Here is a 25,303-nt window from a genome sequence, read left to right as displayed (position 1 = left end):
CTCCGACTTGGGCCGCCTTGTGTACAACTGCGAAGGACGACTACGGCAGGCGCGACTGGAGCCGCAGACCTCATCGTGCTACCTTCCAGCTGGATTCACCGCTTTACCACGCGTCTTTGAAATCGGAGCGGCTCTCAACCGCCTGCGCACCCTCGTTACCGGCTGTAAGTAAGGTAGACGGATGGGCAGAGGCGGTGTGTTGGTGTGCCCTCTCTTCTGTGTCACGAGCGTATTGGGAAGGATTGAGCTGTGTAGAGGGAGGGGCGGATGTACACGTGAGCGCGGCTGTTTTTTTGTCCGGTGATGGTATCAGATTGCGGAGTTTTGATGTGCAGAAGGGAACTGAAACGCAGTCGAGAGCATCGGGGTGGTGATGGCGACGACGATTGTCGCTGCCGTTGCACCGCTGCAGCCGCCACCCCCACATACCCCTCGAGGAGGTCTCTCCGTGGCGATCCACCCTCCACCCAATTCCGCTGTGATGGAGATCGCGCAGAAACTTCTGTTCGGCGTCATGTCCCTCATAGGTCCTCCCCCTAACCACACGCACGCGCAGAAAGCGGTAAGTGTGTGTGTGTGTGTGAACAGCGATGATGGCGATGGACCCACTCGTCCAATCCAACTCTCCTGACCACCCACCCACCCCCCTTCAGCGCGAATTTCATGTCAAGCTGGGCGTAAGGTTACCTGCCTCGTCAGTACGAATCGAGTGCCCCTACCTGCGTGCAGGCAGTATCGCTCCACGCGCGCACCGGGTTGAGAGGAGGCAGGCAAGTTGCCTAGTGGCCGCAGCCGTCGAAATCGGAACATAGCCACGCGAAGGGCCCATCTTCAGGGCCGACCACGAATCGGGCATACGCCACAGATGCACCGAACCTTGTCACCTTTCTCCTCACCATCCCCACATGTCGAAATCGGGCACAAGCCCCTTCGAGAAGGCTGATGTATTGCATCTCTTTGATGTCCCTCCTCCTCATGCGGCCTCCGCATCGAGCCCGACGGACGGCGGAAGCGATGGCGACGACGCACCCATCACGGAGATGCAGTACATCGCGCTCCTCGAAATGATGGCAGCGCGGCTAGGCATCGCGCATGCCGAGGCAGAACGCATGTTTCCATCTTACAAGCACAGGCTGTGGGCCACCGAGGCTGCGGGCACCGCTGTCAACGCCAAGTCCTCACAGCTTCCTCCCCTCTGCGCCCACCTCTCCCGGGAAGGCGCCGCGGCTTATTACTGGCCTAAGCCTGACGCCCACACCATCCCAGATGTGCGCTGCTGCGATGCCCGGGAAGCACACAAGCGGGAAGCGCTTCCGGGGTCCGGTCACGGTCCCCATGTGCACTGTCTGCGCTGCTTCCAGCAGAGCATCGAGAGCGCGCCGCCGCCAGGGCGAGGGGTGCCACCGCCAGTCGTTGTCGACTACCGCGACGCTGCAAGTCTGCGGGCGCATCTTGAGGAGCATCGAGGACGTCACGCAGCGTGCCTGCGCCTCATGGAAGGCAGCAGCAGCGGCAGCAGCGACCAAGGCGCAGCAGGTGAGCTGTTGTCCGATGCCCACCTTGCAGCTTGCGAGGTGGCGGCTGAAGAGGCTAGCCGTCATGTGTGCTTCATGGCTTCGCTGGGAACGGTGGCCTGCCCCTTGATTGTCTTCTACTGCGCCGAGTGCGACTCCTTCGCCCCGCTGGTGCGCTTTCATCTCGTGGGTGACGCAGAGCTGAACGGTGCCACCTCAACTCTGCGCAGCACCTGGGAGTCGACGGAAGGCATCAACGTGGTGCTGAGTCGGCTCCTGCTGAGTTTCCATGTCCTGTTCATGTTCAACGCAGAGCGTTTCGGTTGGCAACGATCCAGCGCTCCGCATGTAGATCGGAGCCTTGTCACCAGCGCCGCATGCAGCACGCGGCACCTTCTCTACATGTTTAAGCCCCTTATCTTCTCCGAGGCGGAGGAGTCCTTAATCGACGAGTTCGAGTCCGGTGCAGTGTGCACGTATGCCGCGGTGGTGCTGCCGTATGCCAGTGTGGCTGGTAATCCTCCTCAGCTGCTCCTGCGGGAAGACGCAGAGGGGGACGGGCCAGCCGCCACGTCAGCGGTCTTGCGCTTCTCCCCGGTAGTTATTGGATTTGCGATGGGGTGGGCAACCGCCGAGCTTGTGGATGAGAAGGTTGCGATGGTGCTCGAGCATTTTAGCGGGGCGGTGGCTGCTTGCCCGCTGGAAGGCCGAGAGCCAGCCTTCCATGTCACGACGCGGATGGTGTACGTCGTGAATACGGGGAAGTGGGAGGTGGCGCACGTCCTCTATCATCGCCTCCTGCGGGCTGATACGGAGCTGCCATTGAGCTACGCAGATGAAGCACATGACGGAATTCGGGTGCGGGACGTGTACGAGGTGGATGTACCGATGCCTGCGAGGGCGGGTGGCTTTATTCGTGGAGGAGCGCCAAGCGTGGCCGACGAGCGGAGCGGCGAAGGCAAGGAGGCGGAGGGCAGCGATGACGCTGTGGCGATCGATGCGCTTGCCATGGATGGGTGCCCCTATTCCATGGAGTCCCGCACAATCGACTTCTTTATGCGCATGACGGCACTGGCCAAAGCGATGCATGAAGTGGCGGCGTGGCGGCGCACCATCGACGAAGAGCCGTCGCTTCTGTGAGCGGCTGAGAGAAGGCGGCATCGACGGAGCTCAGTGATTTTTTTCTTTGCTTGTGTGAGAGGGAGAAATGCTGAACTTGCCGGCGGCGAGGTCCCCCTCACTTGGTCCTCGCGTAGCTGAATCCACGGAATGTGTGTGCGACAGGCGGCAGCCGCATCGCCATCCCTCCGCCCGCGTGGCCTTTTCGGACCCGAGGCGCTAACGAAGCCACACACACACACACATACACATACACGCACACCTTGCTGCTTCATCCGGTGTAGCCCTGCCTTTTCATAAGGCATTCAGTGTAACTTCAAGCGCGCGCAGCTGTCTTCGCGGGCCCCACGCACGTGGTCAGCAGGCTCGTACGACGTACTGCATCCCACACCTGCGCAGATGCATGCGCCGTGCTCGGGAGCAGCAGCTCCTTCTCCTGTCCTCTCTCGTGCTTCGCGCTGGCGAAGGAAAAACACGCTTCACGATGCCCACGCAGCAACCGAAGGTGGCGCAGCACCCGCGTCCGTCCACGTCGGCACTTGTGCGGCGCTGGGACAACAGAAGGGGGTTGGGGGGGCACACACAGGTATGCATCGGTTCGCTGGGCCGCATGCGTATGCGGGGCCTCCCTCACTCTCCGGCTATGGGACACATCTGCGCACACATACATGCACAACTCCTTCCTCCTCTCCTCCCACTCTCTACGCGCGTGTTGGCCTGCCCCTCCGTCCCCACAGTATCCGAGAGCGGCGTGGCATCTAGTGCAGTGTCGCTCCTTGTGGGAACTTTTTGTTATTGCTTCTTCTTTCTGCTCTGCGTGCAGCTGTGCATTTATACACGAGACGGCGTCAGCGGCAGCGGGGGAGGTGGAGGGGTATACTCGCAGCGCAGAGAACACACATCGGCTTGCCCCACCCGTCGATCCGGACAGCGCGTCCCCTTCGCACACCGTGTGGGCAGAGGCAGCGGTGGACAGCAGAGCTGTCGACGTCGAATGGATCCTTCGCCGAAACGGCACGCATACGAGCTGCTGCTGCGGCAGCAGCAGCTCCCCAGCCCGCTACCTCATCATGGGGTCTTCAAGGGAAGCGCAGGGGCCGGCTGCGACTGCCCTGCCCTTCCGCGGCTCTCACCTAATTTAGCGTCTGCGGCGACTGACACCCCTGAACCTTGCAGAGGTCCTGTGCTCTTCCCATTGGCAGCGACGACGAGCCTGGTGCCCATTCTCTCGGGGCGAGCGGGCGCTGCCGGTGCTGCGGGGGATTACGGTGACGGCGATGCGAGAAGGCATCCTCTTCCCACAGAAGGGGGCCGATCCTGCCCCGGGGCGTCCACCCCGACAGTGCATTCCATGGCGCTGACCGTGGTGCCCTTCGTCAGCACAAGCGGCCGGGCCATGGGCAGTGACGGTGCTGGAGTTGATGCACCGCAATGTGGCGACGCAAGAGCGGGTGGTGCCGGTCAAGATGGAAACGGCACAGGTGGTAGCGGTGACGGTGTCGGCTACTACTCTGGGACCTCTCCGTATGGCAAGCTGGCCCCGTTGTCGCTGAGCACGGAGCGAGTGTGTCCACACTGCCTGCGGCCTTATGATGTCCTTGAGTCAGCGACGTTCTTCCGCGTGGATGCGACGACGTCGACATCGCCGCTTGGACCGTCGCCACGTTGTCGCAAACTGCTCCCGCCGCCGTCCCAGGAGGAGGAGGAGGAGCGGCAGCAGCAACCATCGGCGTCCCCGCGCTTGTATGCAGACGGCGCAGGGGACGGCGGCACTGCATCTGGGCAGCTGTTGTGCAGCAAGAGCAGCACAGCCGCTGGGTTCGATGAGGACAGCAGTGATGGCATCAACTGCAGCGGCAACTGCATCGCATCCTTTCATCCACCCGCTGCCGCGTTCACCTCGCACTACTTCCGTGCGCTGCCCCCGCCAGCGCTCATCATGGCAGCGGCAGCCCGTGGCGCATCAGCGCCGCTTGCCATCGAGGACTACCACCCATCGCCGCCGCTCGATAGCCCGACGGGTGGGAATGAGGAAGCGAGGCAGCCGCTTGTAGTGGTTTCCGGGACTGCCAGTGACGCTGCGGGCGGTGGTGGAGACTGGAACGGGACAGTGGTGTGCAAGGTCGCTGCCGCGCCGCACTACTCCTACGTGAGTCCCACGACCTGCAGAGGGACGGTCTCGCAGGTGCAACTACTACAGCAGGATGATGGCAGCGAAAAGGCGGCAACAGAGGCGGAGCGCGAGGAAGAGTCGCCGTCGCTCGAGGGCGGCTCCCCCTTCTACTCCCCAACTGCTGCGGTGCCGTTGCCGAACAATGGTTACTACCGTCACTACTTCAAGGAGCTCCGCCAGCTGGGCCGCGGCACCTACGGAGGCGTCTACCTCTGTCGCCACATGATGTGCGGCGTCAACCTCGGCGAGTTTGCCATCAAGAAGATCCCAGTGGGCGACAAGGCCACGTATCTGCAGTCGGTGTTGCGCGAGGTGCGCATCCTCGAAGAGGTGCGTCGGCACCCCAATGTGGTGGAGTACAAGCACAGTTGGGTGGAGGAGGCGCAGCTCGCCGACTTTGGCCCGCCCGTGCGCTGCCTCTTCATCTTGATGGAGTACGCGTCCGCTGGCTCGCTCGACACGTACCTGGAGCGCTACGGCAGCACCCTCTCTACCCTCGCCGTGTGGTATTTCTTCCTCAGCTCGGTGGCGGGCACGGCGCACCTTCACGAGAAGCACATCCTGCACCGCGACTTGAAGCCGCAGAATCTGTTGCTGGTCGCGATGAAGGATCGTCCGCCGCGCGTGCTGGTCAGCGACTTTGGTACGGCGGCGCTGCTGGAGGACATCTCGTATGACCGATCTGGTGGTACGGGCACGCTCGAGTACATGGCGCCGGAGCTCCTCGAGACGGCAGCCTCTCCACGCGGTATCAACGATCGGTACGTGAACCATCACACGATGGCCTCTGATGTGTGGTCGCTTGGGATGGTGCTGCACTACCTCGCCTTCGATGGATCGCTGCCGGAGCGGCGCGAGGACGGTAGCGTCGATTTCGACCTGGCGCGCCGCTCGCCCAACGTCAGGCCACCTGAAATGCTCCGGCTTCTAGAGGCCATGCTGCAGCTGGATCCCGCAAAGCGGCCGCGCTGCAGCGACATCCTCGGCTCCTCGATGGTGCAGTCCATCATGCGCATCTTCAACCAGGATGACCACAGTCAGTGGGACCTCTCTATCCAGCAGCTGCAGCAGCAGCAGCAGCGCTCAGCCGCTGCGTCGCCTGCGATTCTCCCGTCGAAGCGCCCGTCTCGCCAATCAGCGCCGGTTTCGGCTTCCCTGGGGAATGTGTCGCTCAACGACTCAGAGCCTCCGGGTTTCCATTTCAACAGCTTACCTCTTAGCGATCGTGTCGGCAACTCGATCATCGCTGTCTCGGCCCCCTCGCTAGGCCTTGGCATGCGAGCCGGCCGCACGAATGCGGGAAACACGAGCAGCGCACTTCATAGCAGCCGTGTCGAGCTTCTCTCCACGTCGGTGTTGGCAGAGTTGTCGGCGGCGACGGCGCAACATGGGAGCGGCGGAAGCAGCAGCAGCGGTAGCCTCCCGGCAGGGAAGCAACCCCCACCGCGCCCCCCATCCACCGTGATCGCCCCGCATGCCATACAGCAGCAGCAACGTGCCCATGTGGCGGTCAGGCCACCGCAGTCACGAGCCCCTTTCTTGAGCGCCAAACAGCTTACAGGCTCGTCACCACGGTGCAGGGCCGACGTCAGTGTGCAAACTGATCCGGTGGTAATCGTGGAGAAGTAGGAGCGGCACGGAGGGATGAGGAGCGCGAGGTAGTGGTAGGGGGTGGGGAAGAAACATGACAATGCTGCGACCCGATGCGCTGGCATTGGCCCATACGGGCATCACCCCTCCCCCCTCTCGCTCTCGCACCATGCAGACGTGTGCGTGTGTGTGTGTGTGTATATGTATGTGTATGGGTGCGTGCCCTCATCGCTCTCTCTCTGCCTTTCTATACTCCAGTGTTTTTGGTGGGCTGCCTCTTCAACTCGATGCATGTCTCACCGGCCCTCCTCTATGTGCTCTTCACCACTCAAGCCCTTATTAGCACCCATCCCCGCCTCAACGCAACCCATTGAAAAAGAATCGCGCACCGGCGCGCAGTCGGTCTCAGGGGCCTCTCCTCCACCTCCTCCGCCCCTACCCCGACCATGGAATGAGCGGTGCATGCTTGTATGCACTTCCCTTCCCCTCTCTCCCTCAGCGCGGGCTGCTGCCTTAGCGTCCTCGAACCCCACTCTCCTCCCTCTCCCTTCATGGTGTTGCGACATCGTCCAACAGGGGGTTGTTGGCTGCCAGCTTCATCGATACCTCTCACATCACTCCTTGCACCGACGGCACCGCACAGACATGATCGCCAAGGTGTAGATATACCTGTGGTGGGCCGCAACAATGCATGAGTGCAAAGTCCTCGCCCTTACTACGGACTTCCTGTCATCGCCGGCGGCGGGCTAGTGGGTACAGCTCTCTCCATTCAAGCCGATGCCTGTTATATGCGGCCACTGCCCCATCCACAAGGCCGGATGCGCTGGTGCCGCGCTTCACCCGTAATCTAAACCAAGTGTCCAGTCACGCCGGCTCGCATCAGCGCATCTTTGCCTATTGTTTAGGTGGCCCCCCCTTCCTTGGAGCAGACTAAACAGGCCGCTTTCAGCACGCGTATCGATCTGCAATGCAGAGCAGGGCACGCCAGCAGCGTCGTCCGCTACGCTATCGCCCCTCAGCTTTCCATCACCCACCCGCCCCACCCCCGAGGTTCACTGCGCCCGCTGGACACTCTGATGTTCTACGCTGGTGAGGATGTAACGCGCGTTCTGAGAGGCGTATCTCCTGCAAGAGACGCTTGGCATGTGGTGTCGCGCATGCAGCCCCGGAGCATGCCCAGGGCACTTGACTCGTTTCCAAAGGCCCCTAATGATGCCGCGCTGGGGCCGGAGGAGGGGGGGCATTGTCATCGCCTTTGCCATTCTCAAGGTGTACGCGTACGGTGAACACGACTCCGCCACCGCGCACGCGTGGAGCAGAGGTGTGTTGCTGAGCAGCAGCCACGCCACCAACACCCGACATCAGACGGTCAGCAGTGCAGTCATTCGCGCTGCATCGCACTTTTCGTCGACCACGTCTCCAGCCCCTGTCTCTGACTGAGAGAGCATCGTTGCGGAAGGAGGAGCGGCGCAGCTCCTGATTCACTGCGCACGTGGTGTGGTCACTCTCAAGGCTGTGAGGCCAGCTCTAGCAGGCATGGTTGGTGTGCAGAGCGCCAAGAGAGGGAGGGATCTGTCGCGCTGGTGTGCAGGTGGGGGCTTCTCACCTTGGTGCGCCCCCCCCTCTCCTCTTCCTCGGAGCCCTCCGTGGTCTGCACCTGGTTCCGCTACTCTGGTGATTCTGCCTCCCTCCTCCCCACTCAACTCGATCTTGGCGGGCGTGTCCGTTGCTGTCACGCCCCGCCCTTCTCGCTGCGCGCCCCTCCACCTCGCTCTCTTCTCGGGTCGCCGCGCTTATGCGCTTCGGTGGCGACTTGTCGTGCATCCCAATACGGGTGTAGAGGATGTGCATAAGAAAGGCGTGCCGCTTCTTTTCAGGGATAGTGGCCAACAAGTCTATCGTGCTCACGTGTCTGTCTCCCTCCATGTGGCTTTAAGCTCTCCAGTGCATGTGGCACCAGGTCAGCTACGATGTCCCCCTCCCCCTCATGGCCCTCAGCCACCTCTTCTGCCCCTCTCCACTATCACTACCCTCTTCCGCTGATGCCTGGGCTATGGTGGGCGATGCCCAGCGCACGGTGGCGGTCACGCTGAGAGGCGGCATGGATGCACGCCACATCCGAAATAAGTACACGCAAGCATACATATAGACGCGTACGGCATCACCACCGCCGACACCCTCGGGGCCACACCCATACGCACTACCCGGCCACCCTGCCCCCACCCCACCCCCGAGCCCCTTCTCGACCAAACAAAGCCTTCCTCCTCCTTTCCTTGCACACCAGCGCCTCGATGGAGGTCGCGCCCGCATCTCTCAGGTCTCTCATAGAGCCGCTCATTGACCTCATTCACGGAGACTTGGTGCTGGAGGACATAGGCTGCCGACGCGTTGCAGATGCGTTCGTCGCCCATCATGAAGCAGCGCTGCGCCGCGTCGTCACCGGCCACGCCCTCCCGGACGGGTTGTCAAAGGCAATAGAGGTGTACTGTGTGCGCAGCTGCCTCCTCAATGCACCCGAGCTGCTCACGCAGTCGCACGAGGTGGTGCAGATGCTGCAACGGTTCGCCGACACCCTCATTGAGGCCGCCAGAGCCTCGAAGGGGGAGCAAGAGTGCGAGAGGCACGACACGCAAAGGGTGTTCAGCGAGGATGAAGAGGCGCGGCCGCCGTCGGCACAGGTCGCCGAGATCGAAGCCGTCCCCGCCGCCAATCTGCTGGCTACGTCAGGAGAAACAATCAAGGAGGACGTAGCAGTCTTGCAGGCGAAGCCGGAAGCGCAGCGCTGCGCACGCCTTATCGACTCCCTCGGTGAGGTCGTCCTGGGTTACATCATGTTTGCTGCTCAGCAGTGTGCGCAGCAAGCGCGGGAGTACCTTGCAGGTGCATCCCGGCACGGCACTCACGTAGCGCACGTCTCCTACCACGCTGCGCTTCAGCAATTCGTGAAGTCCGCTGTCGAGCACCGAGGGGCGCGCAAGCGAGCGCAAGAGGCAGAGGCGCAAGCTCTTTTGTTCGGTAATGACTACGCTGTTGTGGTGCCACGGGCGAGCAGCGAAGATGGGGGTGACAGGGATGAGGGTGGCCCCGTTGTGATGCGTGAGCGGGACCAGCATGGCGCCCCTCCAGTCGCCTCCGAGTCATCGGAAGCAGACTTCGCCGCACAGGTGCAGGCTGCCATGGAGAGCATGCCCTCCTCCCCACAGCTGCTGAAGTACCCCGTCCCGCAGACCGCGAGCACTCGCAGGGGGCGTGCGCTGCACTTCGTGAACGACTCCGTGACGGAGCAATGTGAAGCGTTGGCACACATGAAGTCGCCTGTGGTGCTGCACGGACAAGAGCGGCTGCATTCAACACTGATGCAGCCCGCTGCACCGCACCCACGCACACTCACGGAGGTGGAAGGGCGAGCAAGCGCGCCGGCCGAGCCCACCATGAGCCCAGAGATCGTTGTCGACCCCTTTTCGCTCGCGGCGGCCTCGAGCTCCCTCGTCACCTCTGCTGAAGAGCACGAGCCACGTGACGACAGCGACAACGACGCAGCTCGGCCGCCTCAGCGGAAGCTGCACAGGGCCGATACCGTTTTCATTGGTGCTTCAGAGACGAGTGTCCTGCGCATGATGGAGCACACAAACGACGACGGAAGCACGGGCCATCACCTGCTGCCAACACCGGCGTCTGCCTCCGCCTCCATGCCGTCCTCCACGCTCCCGATCGGCGCGCAAGGGTCGTACAGCGCCGGCGGCACGACAGGCGACACCGTTTCCTCCGCCAGCTCGGCAACAGTCGCCCCTGTCGGCGCTGTCGATGCCCGGGAAGGGGTGCGGCTATGTCTGCAGAAGCAGGACGCCGAGCCCCGCGCCTACTTCCTGTGCGCTGCAACACATCGCTTTGAGCCGTGTGTCGCGAGGGGCTTCTTTGCGAAGGCTGAGTGGGGACGCGGGGCGTCAGTAGAGAGGAGCGCAGGCTCGTGCGCTCGGAGAGCAACGCGCGCACACTTTCACTCGCCGAGCGACCGAGGCCGGACGGCAGGGGACGTGTCACAGCCCTCCTTTTACGGTGCTCATAGTGGCATTGCTTCGAACAGCAGTTTGACAGAAGAAAAAACAACCGCCGCGTGTGGTCGGTGCCGGCGCAGCACGCGTTGGTGTGGAGAGAGAGCGAACCCCCTCTGCCCCTCACGCCATGCCACCTGTGCCCCACCACTGCGCCAGCCGCCATCAGAGAGAGTGCCAACGAGAAAAAGGCCTGGCCCCCACATGTGGGGGCCAGAGTGGGCGACGTTGCTGTGTGTTGCTACAGGTTTTCAGTGGAGGGCAGTCCGTCTCACCGACCGCCCTCATGCCCCACCTATGTACTTCAGAAGCGCACACACACATATATACACACCTCTACCCCCTTAGCTTACCACCTGCCTCCCCCTCGCCTTTCCTTGACGCGTTGGCACAAAAACATTGCAGAGCACGCGCACCTTCCCCATCATTGGAGCACCAGCGTCTCCCCAGCGCGACGCTGTCGAGGAGGGGGAGAACAACAAGAGCAGGAAGCAGTCCCCCACCCCTCCTTACGTATCATGATCAACCTGGATGCCTACGCGCGGTACGTGTACGAGTACTCCTCGCCAAGCACAACAGAGCACCTACGGCGGACTGTCTGGGGTCCACTTGGTCTCTGCTCTGGTGCATCAGCCTCCGTCGCGTCCATCTCTGTTGCGCAGCCATGGAGAGGAGACGCATCGGTGCAGCACGAGATGCTGTACGCCTTCCCGCCCGTCACGACGAACGCGCGGTGTGTTGGTCGTCGCATCGAAGTCCGCCTCACTGAACTTCTTGAAGCGGGTGCTCTGTCGACGCCGGCGGTGACCACCACCGCCCCGACTGCAACGGCTTGGGCCTCCCACTTCGCACCCCCATCTCGGCTCGCCGCCATTGGTTTGCCCTTCTGCGTGTGTGTGAAGGCGCGTACAGAGCGCCTCACATCGTGGCCGCCCCTCAGCCCCTCCAGCATGCGCCCTTCCTCTTCGCAGGCAGAGACATCAAAGGCAGCAGCGAGTCGCAATCCACCGAGTAGGCCCCTCGTTGTCGTGGTAGATGTGGGGGCAGCAGAAGCGGTGCTGCGAGGGAGCGACCTCTACGCGCCGGGTATTGTGACGCTATCCCGCCCTTTCCACACCGGAGAGCGCGCGATCGTGGCTTTCTACGTGGAGCGCGTTGCAAGCGCGGTGGATGAGGAGCAGAACGGGAGCTTCGCGGCACCGCGTCGGCTCGTCAGCGCACTCCCCACTGGAGCCACGCTTCCCGCCGCACAACTCGAGCCTGTCGGTGTGGCAGCCGATGATCAAGATGAACACCGCCAGCTCGGCGTGCTGGCCGATCGCTCCACGTTTCTCGTGTGCATCGGCAGTGGTGTGATGCGCATGCAGTGGAAAGAAATCATGAGCCGATCGTCCCGTGGCACCGCGCTGCAGATGGAGTGGACGCCGCAAGGGCAGCCCTCCCGCGCCACCCTGCATGCTCTGCTCGGAATGACGAAGAGTACTGGAGACGGGCATGAGGGCAGCAGCACACCAATACCGTCACAGACATCACGAGGCGTTCGAGAGGAAGGCGAGAAGGCTTCAGACGTGCTCTTCCTCCAAAACTACTCGAGCATGGTACCGGTGGCTCTCTTGGTAGAGCATCTCTCACCAGCCGCCCTCCGCCGTGTCTGGACACAGAGCGACGACGTGGACCAGGCCCACTCGCCCACGCCGTGTACCATCCTCGACGCCTGCGCAGCGCCAGGGGGCAAGACGAGTCTGTTGCAGGAGCGCGCCGATCAGGAGAGGGCGGCAATGCCGAAGGCAGCAACACCTCCTCCATCTGCCTCAGTCGTTGCAGAGCCGTTTCGCGTAGTGTGTTGTGAGCGTAGCCGATCCCGCCACGAGCAGCTGATGAGCCTCCTTCACCGCCACTTTTCAGCCGACGCGGGTGGGCCGTCTACGTCACCCTCACAGAGCGGTGCCCCGGCAGCTGACGTTCCATACGTAACTCGCACGTTGGAGTCCCACTGCGTCGACACAAACAAGTTTCTCAAGCAGAAGCTCACCGATGCAGCCGAGGGCAGCGGTGGTAGGGCCGCATCGCACACGGACAGCTTCAATGCGGTCTTACTAGACCCACCATGCACCGGCATGGGTCTGAGGCCGAAATTGATGCCCCACATGCAGTCTATTGACTCCATCCAAGAGGCAGCCGACTACCAGCAAGCTCTTCGACTCATACATCCGCCACATTCGCGGCTCGCCGGCGGCGCCTGGTGTACTCGTGTACAGTACCTGCACCACCACACTGGAAGAGAATGAAGCGAATGTCTTGCACTTCCTCCGCACGTACCCCTCTGTGCGTCTCGCCCGTGCCTCCTCGCCGGCCCAGCGTGCGCTGTGCAACCTCTCCGCGGTCCACAGCTCCGGTGCCCAGCGGGACACGGGTGGGAGTCACGGCGGCGCTTCTCGGTTCCCGTGCCTCCTCCAACACGAGATCGCTGAGGTGCAGATGGCGAAGGAGCGGACCGGTGCTTTGGGAGGGTCGTTGGCGGCGCTCCCGTCCACAGATCCGCTGCTGTTGCTGCGCTTCATGCCTCGCCCACTTGATGCGTACAATGACACGTCTGAGGACGGCGTGAGCTTTTTCGTCGCTGTGTTTCTCTGCTACGGCTACACAGACGCGTAAGGGCCCTTCTACAGCCTCCCATCGATCCGCCAGTCCTCACCCTCTTTCGAGGGGGGAGGGCTTGCGAGAACGGGCTGAAGTATGCGTGCTGTGTCTCTCTCGCGTGCTCCTCCCCTCTTCTCCGCCTGTTTCCGTTTCACGCTGCAGAAAGAAGTTAAGTAAAGGCGGTGATCAGCATGGCCGCGTGGCCCAGCTGCAGGATAAGATTCCTTGCCGATGCTGCTGTTAGTGCTGCAGCAGCGGACATGAAAAGCGGAGGGGAAGGGAGAAAAGGTCGGATAACATCAAGGGAATCGAAGGAGGGGTAATGCACAGCCTGGCGGATCCCATTGGGCGCGCCCCCATCACCACCACCACCACCGCCGCCTTCCTCTTCGCCATCCCTACACAAGCTCAGATGTTTGCTGCCAACGTACTCCCCGTGGGTCAAGCATCCCCCCCATCAGCTTTGCCTCGTGCCTGCCTAACGATGCAGTCCCTCGCTCTCTCTCTTCCCCACCCCCCTTCCCTCGAAGCCCGTCACAGCAGCCGATCTCCGCGACTCGGCCCGGCCTTTCAGCCCCGCCCACCTCCACACGCAACGGGGACACGCTTCGTCGTTCCCTCCTGCGTCCTTCTGTACGTCAGCACCACAAGAAGAGCCGCACCACCCGCCGCCCATTAGCCATGCAGACGATGGACACGCGCAGTGAGTCGCCGCGCGAGATGCCATCAGAGGAGATACCGCTCCTCATTGAGGACTTCAGTTGCGCCAACAGTTTCGAGGAGCACGTCAAGGTCATCGAGCAATACCTGGCAACTTTGTTTGAACGAGAGCCTCTCTTGCAGTCGTTCCTTGTGGCCCCCGCATCAGCGGCGACGGGCAGCAGCGCGCCTGCGAAGGGGAGGCGCGTGGCCGACATGACGAGCGGCGCCGCAGCTTCCCCCCGCACCATCAGCGTCGTCTGTTACCTCTTCGTCGCCTCTCTCGGTAGACAGCGCGGCCGCACACGTTTCCACCGCGTCGAGAGTGTTTGGCCAAACGATTTCCCTCAACGCCGCTCAAGCTGCAGAAGGGGGGTTTTCCGCAGCACCAGCGACCGCACCGAACTCCGTGACGCTCGATCGAGACCTGTCGATTGCGGTGGAGGTGCACGTCCGAGACGCGGCCCACCCCATCACGCAGCAGTACTGCACCCCCCTCTTCTTTCTCGTGAGGAAGGTGATGGTGAATCCGTCGTACCGGGAGAGCGAAACCAACTACCTGCTGTCGCTGCTCTCCACAGCAGTGCGGCAGATGCTGCTCCAGCTGCTGAAGAACCGGTTCAGAGGCGGCGTCCTTCGGCTGTGCCCGACATCCAGCCCCGCTGACGCACCTGGCTATGCAGCGTCTTCGCATCAGCAACAGGCCAAAGCAGTGAGCCTGCTGCCCTCACCGTTCTTCTACCCAGACGGGTGTGCTCCGTGCTTCGCCCCCGCCGGGGACTCGTACAAGCAGACTTTTGTTGGTGTGGCTCCACCGCTGCCGACCTGTGCCGCGCCGTCTCCAATGCCAGCGACCCCGCCGGAGTCGTCCCCCGCGATCAGTACCGCCGAGTGGACGCTCTTGCATCAACGCAGCTTCACCACGCGATTCCTCGCGGACGCCTTCGGCTGCGCTCCGGAGCGCTGCCAGTCCCTCTCCGACTACATCGACCTCTTTCAGTTGCACGTGGGGCAACACAGTCGCATCCGCAGCGACGACTTCGACGGAATCTGCGTATCCCTGTGGAAGAGGTATGTGCTTCCGATGCCGTGGAAGTTTGGTTCATATGGGCCGTCTTTGGACGGCGAGCCCATCGGCGGCGGCGGCGGCGAACACGACGGCGCAGGGGCCGAAGACAGCGACGGTGGTCCGCTCTCCGCTGCGCCGTCGCCCCTCACCTGGGAGAAGGTGCTGCGTCGCGAGAACGCGTACACTCGGCTCCTGTGCGGCGCCTTCACCCACGACTTTGGCACCGCTGCCCCTCCGCTGAGGCACGTTCGGTTCCATTTCCAGTGGAACCAGCTGCAAGATGTCGAGGCGCACGAGGTAGCCGGGCGGGCCAGCCACCTAGACCCTTTCCTGTACGCCCTCGCTACAGCAGGGCACGACTCCGTCTCCCCTGCGCTGTTGAGGTTCAGCGCTGCGGCGGCGCAGGCAGCACAGCGTAAGTGCTCTATTACGGCGCAGGCGGTGGTGCGCGACGACAAGGACATCCAACATGGTGTGGGTGACAACCTCGCAGGGGTGTTGGTGCAAGGCTATCTGGAGTCTCTCACGGGCGCCGCTGTGGGGCGCAGAAATGCCCCGCACACGGAGGCGACGGGGACCTTGATAGGCGAGGCTCGGTAACCAATCAAGCGGTGCGGCTGGGAGGAAATGACGGTGACGGAACCTTCCGCGAAGGAGCCGACGACGAAAGCGAAAGCGACGCAGATGAGCGTAGCGACAGCCGCTGCAGCGAGGCGCAGCTGCGCGACTTGGCGGCCCACATTATGGAGTGGACGGGGTCCAACACGGCGCTGCATGAATTCCTCCTCCAGCGCTTCGCCACATCCCTGACATCGGACGACGACGATGACGATCGTGGCGGCGATGGAGACGCGCACGCCGACAGCGATGCCAGCGCTGGGCAGCCTGCCGGAGCCACTTTCGCGGCGCTGAGCGGCAAGCGACGTGAGGCGGTGGTGGCGCGTCACCTGCGCAGTCTATGGGAGGAGTGGGAGGTGCATCGGCAGTGCTGCTCCAGCGAGGCGAGCGCAGCGCACCGGCAACGACACGACGGAGGCGCCGAGCACGAAAAGGATGTGCGTCGCAGTTACTTCCCCAGCTCCTTCTTCTCTCGCTTCGCTTTCGTCTGCGCGACGCAGGTGCCGCATCCGGCAGATGTTCGGGTGCTCTGGCGGCTGTGCCTCGACAGCCTTCACCGACTGTTGGTGGATCCCCCGCATGGGCAGAAGCGAAACAGCTGGCAGCGCCTTCTGGACTGCCTCGCCATGCCTTCAGAGGATCCGCCTGTCGACCTTCGCCGACCGCTGCTTCTGCAGAAGTTGCAGCTGCTGCGCTACGCACAGGAGGCGCTCCTGCGCCTATCGGCGGACAACGGCTCCCCGGCGGCGGCCACCCCAACGACTGGCGCAAAGACGGAAGAGGACGGAGCAGGGACCTCGCTGACCAAGAGCCCTGTCCGGCACCTCATCACGAACGGTGAGGTGCTGTGCGTCCCTCCACCGCTGCCGCAGCCACCGACCACGACGGACGTGCTGATACAACGCGCAACGGAGCTCAACTCCTCGACGCGACCGCCGTGGAGGGCGCCGGCGTGGAGTGGCTGCAGACGGACGCGCTATACAACGACATGTGCCTCTTCCTGTACGTCAACAACGCACACGAGGGCCGCGTCGTACGGTTTCCTGACTTCGTCCAGTGGCACAGCCCTCGCGACTTCGTCGATCCAGGCGGATCGTCACCAGTGTCCCTCAGCGACAACCATTACCTGTCAGAGCGCATGCAACAGCGGGAGCGGGACGAGGGAGCCGGGAGTGGCAAGGGCGCCGGGCATGTGTGGTGGTCTCTGTGGCGTCGGGCGGTTCCTCGCTCTCGCGATGACATCGTCCACGGTCTCTTTCGCCCGCTGGAGGAAGCCACCAAGGTGCTTGCGTGGCTCGCCGCCATACCAACAGCAGAGCTGCTGCTAGAGGTGAGCAACGCCTCTATCGCCAACGCGTTGCACCGTATGCTGTGTCACCGCTTTATTCTCGGCAACGACGGCGCCCATCCACCCTGTAGGCGCAGTCGTTCTCGTGATAAGACCGAGTGCAGCTCACCAATGCCGCCCTCTACCCGGCAGATATCCAATCACGGCATTCCAACCACTCCGCGCATACGCGCCCTCCACCGATACGCACGAGACAAGTGTGCAGCGCTCACAAAGGATTTGGAGGCGGCCTCAGCGCTCTTCCTCAGTCATCGGAGCGCCGTCGGCAAAAGTGCTGCGGCTCAACGGTCAACGGTGGAGTCGGAGGCCATGGTAGCCGAGATGCTTCGCGGATTCTTTGCGAATGCCCTTCACTACCTCGGTGAGATTGAGGTGAGCGTGTGCACCGCGGTGGCGCTCCAGTACCTCTTAGGCTTCTCCACGAATGCGGAGGCATCCTCCACCGTGCACGCGCTTAGCTCCCCGCTGCGGCATCCCAGCAGCATCAAGCAACCAGTCTTCAGATGCGCGCCGTCACGGTGAGCATGGAAACGTGGTCCACCGCCTTCGCGAAACGGTTTGTTCGAGCAGAGACGCGTGAGGTGAAAGAGAGCACGGTGCGTTTGACCTGCATGGCGGAGCGACCGCTCGACACGTGCGCCTGTTTCCAGCAGCTAATGGTGCATCAAGACTCCTCTCGGTCTCTCCGTCTAGCGCTTGCGCTGACGAAGGAGGTGCTGTAGGGCGGGGGGGAAATAGGGGTACACTGCGTGTCGAGGCAATGCACGTGAGTGAACTCCGTCTTCTCTTACCCGCTCGTTTTCCTGATCTTCCGCGCCCGAGCCTCTCCAGTCTGGTGTGTGTGGGTGTGTAAGCGTCTGCTATGACGCAAAAATGGTGCTCAGCAATGGCTGTCGTACCCCCAGACCTCCCTTCAGCCACCTCCCCCTACACACGCACGTTTCCCCCACGGCTCCAATCATCGTGACGCGTGTCAGCAGACACAGACTTCTGCGGGGGGGAGCAGTGTTGCGTTACTCGCAGTACACCAGGCGCACACACAAAAAAAAGGCGGCGATGATTAAGGTACACAGCGTGCTCTGCGCACTGCGTAGGCGGCACCAGTCTCTTCAATGCCTACTACGCGGTCGTCACGTCCCCGATTTCGTGCGACTATGCCCGTGGCGCACGTGCGTGCATGTGTCCCCTTCAGCTGCTCCCTAACTTCCTCGTCTCCCCACCGCGCAGATGTCTATACACACACAGATATATATATATAGGTGTGGGTGTGGGTGCGTCTCTTCTCTGGAAGCCGTTCCCTTCGCGTTCGTCATCGCGCTCCATCCCAAACCGCTCTGTCATCGTCTCCCCTTCTCCTCCCCCTCTCTCTGCGTTACCCTCGGATGTGACCCCTCTGCGCCCACCACACCCCATGAGAGCCGCTCCTCCTCCTGCCCCCTCCCCACGTTCCCTCTGACGCCCTTCGCTCGTTCCTCGTTGCTGCTCCGCCTTGGCACGCGTGGCGCGAGTGAGCCGGTCGGTCTGCCTGCGCGACCAGCCTTGTCGCGCAGCTGCGGTTCATCTGATAGGAAGGGAGTGCGAGAGTCGCACGTCACACGCAGGAGGAGGAGAGCTTACCGGGCAGGGCAGGAAGATGGGCAACGGTTGCTGCGGCTGCTGTGATGCGAAGCCGGTCTACAGGCTCGGCGGGCCCCTCGTCTCGGGCAAATCGACCCCGTGCTTCCACGATGGCCGCCTCTTCAAGGTCGTCAAGGGCCATACTTGGTATTTCTACAACGACACGCAGGACTACCAGATGGAAGTGAAGGCCGAATTCGGCGACGGCTCGAACATTATCAAGATGAGCGACACAGAACTCGTGCGCAGGAGCAACGCCGGCGCCTGCACCGCCACCATGTCGGTGTTCCCGCTGGAGACCAAAGCCATGGTGAAAGTCCGGGAGCTGAAGGGCGTCTACGTGAAGTACTCCGGAATCGCCTTCACCGAGGCGGACCGGCAGAGGCTACGTCAGAAGGCCGCCGCGCAGGTTAGCGCCAACCTCGCCAAGATGCGCAAGCTGAGCGAGATGAACCCGAAGATTACCAACCAAAATCGGCTCCTGAAGGTGGCGCGGATGAAGAGCAAGATGTACGCTGACACGTCCTTCCCGCCCACCTCACAGTCGCTGATCCGCCCCGGCATCGACTCGGACCCAAACGAGTGCCTCAAGCGGCCGGAGACGGTTGCGTGGCGTCGCCCCGAGGACTTCTTGCCCAAGGAATGGCACTCGAGGATTCGCCTCTTCGGTTACATTTCACCAAAAGACATCGAACAAGGTCAGCTCGGCGACTGCTACTACCTCTGCGCCGTGGCTGCGCTGGCCGAGTACAGCGCCGCCATCAAGGGCATGTTTGCGAACCACCACTGGTGCTACATCCGCAAGCAGGAGCGGAAGTACGGCGCGTGGCGCGTGAACCTGAACATCAGCGGGTGGTGGCGTACCATCATCGTGGACTCCTACTTGCCCAGCGTGCAGCTGTTGCCGGTATTCGCGCGCAACCGCAATCATCCCAACGAGCTTTGGGTGTCCTTCTTAGAGAAAGCCTACGCGAAGGCCTTCGGCTCGTACCAGGCGATCGTGGGCGGGTACCCGTGGCAAGCCCTCGAGGACCTCACCGGCTTCCCGGCCTACAACTTCGGTGGCACCTGGAAGAGAGCACAGACAGACCCCGAGGCGCGGAGAAGGCTGTTCGACTCCCTCCACCGATGGAACGAGAAGAAGTACCTCATCTGCATTGCCACCCCGAGTAGTGACGGCCTAAGCATGGCCGGCAAGCAGCTCTCGGCGTCCCAGGCGAAGGCGCTGTTCGACAAGGCCGGGCTGGCCGCCGGCCACGCGTACTCGGTGCTGGATGTGAGGCACTTCCCGCTGCATCACCTTTGCATGCTGAAAATCCGAAACCCGTGGGGGTCTCAGGTGGAGTGGACGGGGACTGGGGCGATGGCAGTCCTCTGTGGGACCGCTACCCATTCATCAAGCTCGCATGCCGTCCTCGGAAGAAAGCGGATGGCGTTTTCTGGATGGAGTGGCGCGATGTGTCGATGTTCTTCGACAGCGGCTCCGTATGCTTCCGCCGCGGCAACTGGTTCCACTCGTGGTACGACTACCGCGTCCTCGGCCACTTCGACGACCTTGTGTGCGGCACGGCACTCGAGATTATCGTAAACAAGACGTCCGAGTTTCCGGCGTACATCTCGCTGCATCAAGGGGATCGACGCGGGCTGGCGGCCAGTGACCCCGACAGCAAATACGCCGCTGTGATGCTGAGCATTTCTGAGGGCGACATACACGGGTCACTGCAGAAGGTGGTAGCGAACACCAGTGAGAATCCGGAGGAGCCCAGTACCGAGTACCTCTTCCAGCAGTCCCGCTCCGTCTCCCTCTTCTATAAGTTCACAAAGGGCCACAAGTACCTTGTCATCCCACGTCGTATGAAGAGCAGCGCCGGCAACAACGTGCCAAACAAGAAGTACGTAATCGCGCTCCGCACCAAGACCAAGGTGTCCAGCAAAGACGTCGTTGTGAGGATTGTGCGTCTGGACAAGGACAACGCGGTGTTCAAGAATTTGACCTTATTCCACGCCGGCACCCTTACGAGCCTCACCACGGTGTACCAGATCAAGGACGGCAACAACGTCTTTCGCACCTACCGCGGCGACAACTTGTGCAAGGGCAGGAAGGAGCACAATGCGAAGTTCGAGCTGGTGATATGAGAGGTGGATGTCGCACACACATACACATAGACATACTGGCAGTGCACGAGTATCGCTTTCTTCTCTGCAACGCCATTCGTGTGTGCCTTGCCTGATTACCTCTTCTTTGTTCTCACGCCGGGAACTCGTCAGCGGATGTCGACGTCGGAACATTTGCTGCCAACTGCATGTGCTTGTGTGGGTGTCTTTTCGGAGACGAAAGGTGAGGAAAGCCGCATGAGCTTCTTGCTCTCTTTCCCTCCCCCACCATATGCTCGCCGCAGCCAACTCGGCGAGCACGCACAGTCCCTTTGGATTCCACGGGCTTACTGCGGGTACCCGCGACACCACCGCATAGAGACGCGAGATGCACGCGCATGGTATCCGGCAGGCATTCCCTTCCCTCCCCCCGCCCGCCACGCGCGTACATCCTGCTCGCCATGATTCGGTTGCTCCATCTTCACCCGCTACTCTAGTGTAGAGAGGCCCACAAGCACCGCGCACGCAAACACGCGCCGGCGTGCAAATCTATCTGTCGAGGGTGCTGAGGTGTGCAATCATATACGCAGAGTTGTGGCCCCCGCCGAGGTGCACCGTCGTCGCTTTCTTCCTTGGCTGCTGATGCTGCCGCTCTCTCCCCTCCCCTCCCCACATCCGATGCCCTTTCCCCACCGAAGTGGAAGTGCATCCCTCCCCTCATGCCCGCGGGTTTGCCCTTCTCTCGGTTTCTTTTTTCCTCCCCCTTCTCGGGCGTGCGCTCGTTGAGCGGGCGATTCCCTTCGCCCACCACCACCCCCTTATGCACGCGCACTAAAAAGAAACAGCACAAAGGGCGGTCGGCCCCGGTCAAAATACGGCGGCAATGGCGCGCCGCTTTTCGCCGGGGCCCCCGGCCGCCGCCCGCGCCCTGCCTGGCGCCGCGCCCCCATACCCCCCGGCCAACCCCGCCCGCGCCGGCCCCGGGCGCCAAGCGCCCCGGGGACCCAAAGGCATGCCCTTCCCCAAAAACCCACGCTACCAACCCCCGCCACCGGCCGAACCGCCCACGCCCAAAGGAGGAAAAGCCCCCCCGCCACCACCACGGCAACATCCTCAAAGCAAAACCCCGGTACCCGCACCGTGAAAAAGCAGCCATTCCCACAGAAACCGGCAGCGAACCAAAGCAACACACTGCCTCTAGGTTGGGCTGCGTAGCGGCAGCCCTCCGGCCAGCCCAAAGCAGAACCTAGCCGACGACAAAAAAAAACCTTTGGCGAACAAAACCGCCGCCCCCCCCAACCAAGGGACTCGTAGGCACCCCGATTGGATATGGACACGAGGGGCGCGCACGGGAGAAGAGCCAAAAGTATTTTGCGCAAATACCCCCTTTGCATAAAAAAGGCAGCATACAAAAATCGAGGCACGTGCCGCCGGGCCGGGCGCCCCCCTTTTTTACGGACACACCATTCACACAAATCGCCACAAACGCTACCTGTGGAGCGCCAGAGAAAAAAATTGGACCCGTCACCTTTACGCGACAGCCTCGCCCCCATGCTTCATGAAGCGGGGAGCCCGGCGGGGCCCAAGGGGCCCGCCATAAACACCGGGAACGCCCCGACCCCACCCCGCCCGGGGACCAGAAACCGCCGCCCACAAGCCAAAACGCCCCAGCCTTCTACCCGCACAAGCGTCATAAGTCGCAACCGGGGCGCCACGCCCCAATTCGTTCATCGCGATTCAACATCCACATTGTGTAGGTGATGTGCTGTTCGCGTTTATTTTGGCATGCTCTTACTAGAAAACCTCCGCGAGCTCAGAGCACAGTTTTATTAGGGAAAATCCTTTTAACAAGGACCAGCTAAAGGAAAACCGGGGAGCCTGGACCAGCTCGAGGGATATTGCTGTGCAGGTCCTGAAGTTCACCAAGAATACCTCTCCAAAGCTGTCTTTTTTCTCAAGCACACCGCATCGAGTATTAAGTGGGCGGAAAAGAGGCGGGTCTTTTTCTTGTAATAGCAGCCTCCAGGTATCACTCTGCACCTCAACACCCGCCTCGGCCGCGACCCAACAAAGATAATGTGCCCAACAAGCCGACAAATGTGAGCGGGAGAGACTTATGGCGTGTAAGTGCCTCTGGGGCGAAAAAAAAGACATAGGAACTGTTCAACGGAAACACCATGGAGATGATTTGGCCGCCACGCCGTGCGGAGAAATAGGTGGGCTTCTTTTTCACACCGAAAGATAAGTTCTTCGGCAGGGGCCTTGGTCATGTGAAAGGATATGAAACTTTCTAATTGGTAGAAAAGATCCACCAGTCATTAAGGGCATCCTAAGGTTCTGAGCTTGAAAAAGGCTGAAATACAATTGCGGCTCGAAAAACCGACATTCTTGTGCGCTCCCCGCCCCCCCCCAATCATAACCTTTGGCGGCATGTTTTGAAATTCACCACAGAAGAAACATACCCAAAGGGAACCACTGATGCTACGCACGTCATGTGAACAAAATAACCTACGAAGTATATCGGCACCAAAGCACGCCGCATTCGGCCACTCAAGCTAAGGGATGGTGGGCCTCGAAGTTGCGCTGTGCCTTCCTTCTTTGATGTAAAACACTGGCAAACTGCAGATTTTTAGATCAATACTTTCTTGGGCGACTGTGATGTGTGTGAGACGAGAAAGCGTGAGGGGAGGAGAAGAACGTGATGTAGGTGGCTGACGCTCCTGCTAGTCGCATGCGCTTGAACAGCCCCCCTCCACATTTGGGGAGCAAATCTCGCCGCGGCTTCGTTGCGCTCGCGGGTCTCATTTCTCCTGTAAGCAGACCTCTGGCCAGGGCCAGCCCTCGTCCCCCTCACGGTGCGTGGAGCACACACCGCCGGGGACGCTGGCCGACAGGGCACGCCACTATCGTTTTATGGGAGAAAGCACACACAGACATTAGGCTGCTCGCGGGACGGGAAAGAGGTGCAGACGGGCTCCGCCCGCGAGTGCGCTTATACTTAGTGGTGGGCCCCTCGCTGCGCAGTCCGTGTCGGCAGTGCCACCCGAACACCACTCACGGGCCTGGTGGGGTGTCGGCGCGTCTGCTCCCTAACAGGATGGAGGGAACTAGGGAGCCGCATGACAACACGTTGACTGGGCGCAGCCATATTTACTTATGAATAAGGAAAGCAATCAACCGCTCACAGAATAATCAACGCTCACAGTTTGCAGCAACGGTGTAGCACCGGGCTGCAGTTACGAGTTCAGCGAGAAGACACAAACTATTTAGGAGTACGGCGCAGCCAATCGTTACGAGACAGACAGCAGCTTCGACGGGCACCCTCACTGCCGCTACCGGGGGCCTGTCAACAACCTCCTGGGCGGGCGGGTGGGCGTTTTTTCCCCCGAAACTATTGTGTGAAAGGCGATGGTGGCGTGGAGGGCGAGAGGGCTTCGCTGCTTCACCAGGTATCTACCGTTTGCGTGCAGAGCACCCATGCGTGTGCAGGAGAGACGGTGGGAAACGCAGAGCGAGAGGTAGAGTCATCATCCCGCACACACAAGGTGGCGTCCACGCGTGCCCGGTGCCGTGCAGCCTGGTCGGCGAGCCGGGCCTCCGGCTCACCTCCGCCCCATCTGGCGGGGCAAAAAACGCATCGAGCTCTGCTGTCCGATTGGTAGGCGCACCCTACATTACCCGACACGCTCCAACCTCGCACGGTTGAGCTTTTGCAAGAAGGTGAATCAATGTTTTGTAAAGCTTTTAAAAATTGCTTTTCTTGAGTTTGTTGACCCCTGGATTTTCCCCCCTTCCCGTACAATTCTGGGAAACGTGGTGCCGGCGCCTTCCCGACCGTGTGCCGGGCTCTTGAGGGCTTGTGATGTGGAAAAGGCGCGTCTCACCGTCCGCCCAACGAGTGGTCCGCCGCCAAAACAAAGCAACAAGTTTTGGCAAGCCAAATGGATCCAGGAAGTGATGATTCGAGCAGTGAAATGAAAATTTTTAACAGGAAGCGAGACATTTTTTCGGTCGTTTTTTGAAAAAAATTGTGGTTATCGGGGTTTTTCTCAACTTCCTTCAAAATTTGGCCGCAAAAAGCTGACATGGTAGGGATCACAAATGCGTTATTGTGAAGTAGAATCGAAGATATTGTGCCGTCGAGGTGGCTGCTTTTTTCTGTCTTTAAAGGGCTGGTGAGAGCCCCCCCGAAAAGCGCTAGATCAGCAAAAAACTCGGGAAGACCTCTTCAGTCGGCTCTCTGTACGGATTTGTGTTTAAGGTTTGAAAAAAAAGCGGCCATGATACCCTTTATAAAATTGCAGGCAATGGACCTTCTCGGCGAAAAAAGCTTCGGGCCTGAACATTAGTGTCGCCTATTTTCTCGTTCGCGTTTGCGAGGAGTTTTTTTTCATTTTTTGTTCGGCATTTAGGGCCTCGATAAGCTAAAGCGGTGCTGCTCTTATCTATCGGAGCGCACAATTGTTAAGGCGGAAAAGTGTGCGGGTGGGGAGTTGTCTGCGGCGTTTCTGGGCCGCGCATGATGAGTCTTTTATTTTGAACAACCTGTGGCTCGGATTTTGTGCGATTGTCTACCTAGGCATTTTTTCCGGATGTGTTTGGCGGTTTTCGAAAGGGTTAGGGCAGCGGCTTTAAAGTTGCCGTTCGGTGTTGCAGGCAAAGCTGCGACATCGCAAACATTGGCTAATGTATAATGGTGCGGCAACAAAAGTGAAAAGGGCTTGTCCCATTTGCGGCCAAGTCGGCTTACGCACATGTAGGCTCTCGAAG

The 25,303-nt window shown here is 61.2% G+C and overlaps 6 protein-coding genes across 6 annotated transcripts; all 6 read left to right on the top strand.

The window, feature by feature from the left end:
- Window positions 1-8,687: 8,687 nt before the first annotated feature.
- On the top strand, window positions 8,688-10,796 carry LSCM1_05361 (uncharacterized protein; the record flags this gene model as incomplete). The annotated part of the gene is made up of 1 exon (XM_067322832.1): window positions 8,688-10,796. One exon carries the CDS (start codon window positions 8,688-8,690, stop codon window positions 10,794-10,796), a length of 2,109 nt encoding a protein of 702 aa, XP_067178197.1.
- Window positions 10,797-10,966: 170 nt separating this feature from the next.
- Window positions 10,967-12,736, top strand: LSCM1_05360 (uncharacterized protein; the record flags this gene model as incomplete). Its single annotated transcript, XM_067322831.1, has 1 exon — window positions 10,967-12,736. The coding sequence occupies one exon, from the start codon at window positions 10,967-10,969 to the stop codon at window positions 12,734-12,736; it is 1,770 nt and encodes a 589-aa protein (XP_067178196.1).
- Window positions 12,737-14,307: 1,571 nt separating this feature from the next.
- LSCM1_05359 (uncharacterized protein) lies at window positions 14,308-15,456 on the top strand (the record flags this gene model as incomplete). The annotated part of the gene is made up of 1 exon (XM_067322830.1): window positions 14,308-15,456. The coding sequence occupies one exon, from the start codon at window positions 14,308-14,310 to the stop codon at window positions 15,454-15,456; it is 1,149 nt and encodes a 382-aa protein (XP_067178195.1).
- Window positions 15,457-16,462: 1,006 nt separating this feature from the next.
- Window positions 16,463-17,344, top strand: LSCM1_05358 (uncharacterized protein; the record flags this gene model as incomplete). The annotated part of the gene is made up of 1 exon (XM_067322829.1): window positions 16,463-17,344. The coding sequence occupies one exon, from the start codon at window positions 16,463-16,465 to the stop codon at window positions 17,342-17,344; it is 882 nt and encodes a 293-aa protein (XP_067178194.1).
- A 1,111-nt stretch (window positions 17,345-18,455) lies between these two features.
- Window positions 18,456-20,027, top strand: LSCM1_05357 (uncharacterized protein; the record flags this gene model as incomplete). The annotated part of the gene is made up of 1 exon (XM_067322828.1): window positions 18,456-20,027. One exon carries the CDS (start codon window positions 18,456-18,458, stop codon window positions 20,025-20,027), a length of 1,572 nt encoding a protein of 523 aa, XP_067178193.1.
- A 95-nt stretch (window positions 20,028-20,122) lies between these two features.
- On the top strand, window positions 20,123-20,575 carry LSCM1_05356 (uncharacterized protein; the record flags this gene model as incomplete). Its single annotated transcript, XM_067322827.1, has 1 exon — window positions 20,123-20,575. One exon carries the CDS (start codon window positions 20,123-20,125, stop codon window positions 20,573-20,575), a length of 453 nt encoding a protein of 150 aa, XP_067178192.1.
- Between the last annotated feature and the right edge of the window lie 4,728 nt (window positions 20,576-25,303).

Source organism: Leishmania martiniquensis, chromosome 25 (genome assembly GCF_017916325.1).
Source record: "Leishmania martiniquensis isolate LSCM1 chromosome 25, whole genome shotgun sequence".
NCBI lineage: Eukaryota > Euglenozoa > Kinetoplastea > Trypanosomatida > Trypanosomatidae > Leishmania > Leishmania martiniquensis.
This window is presented reverse-complemented; position numbering and strand designations above follow the sequence as displayed.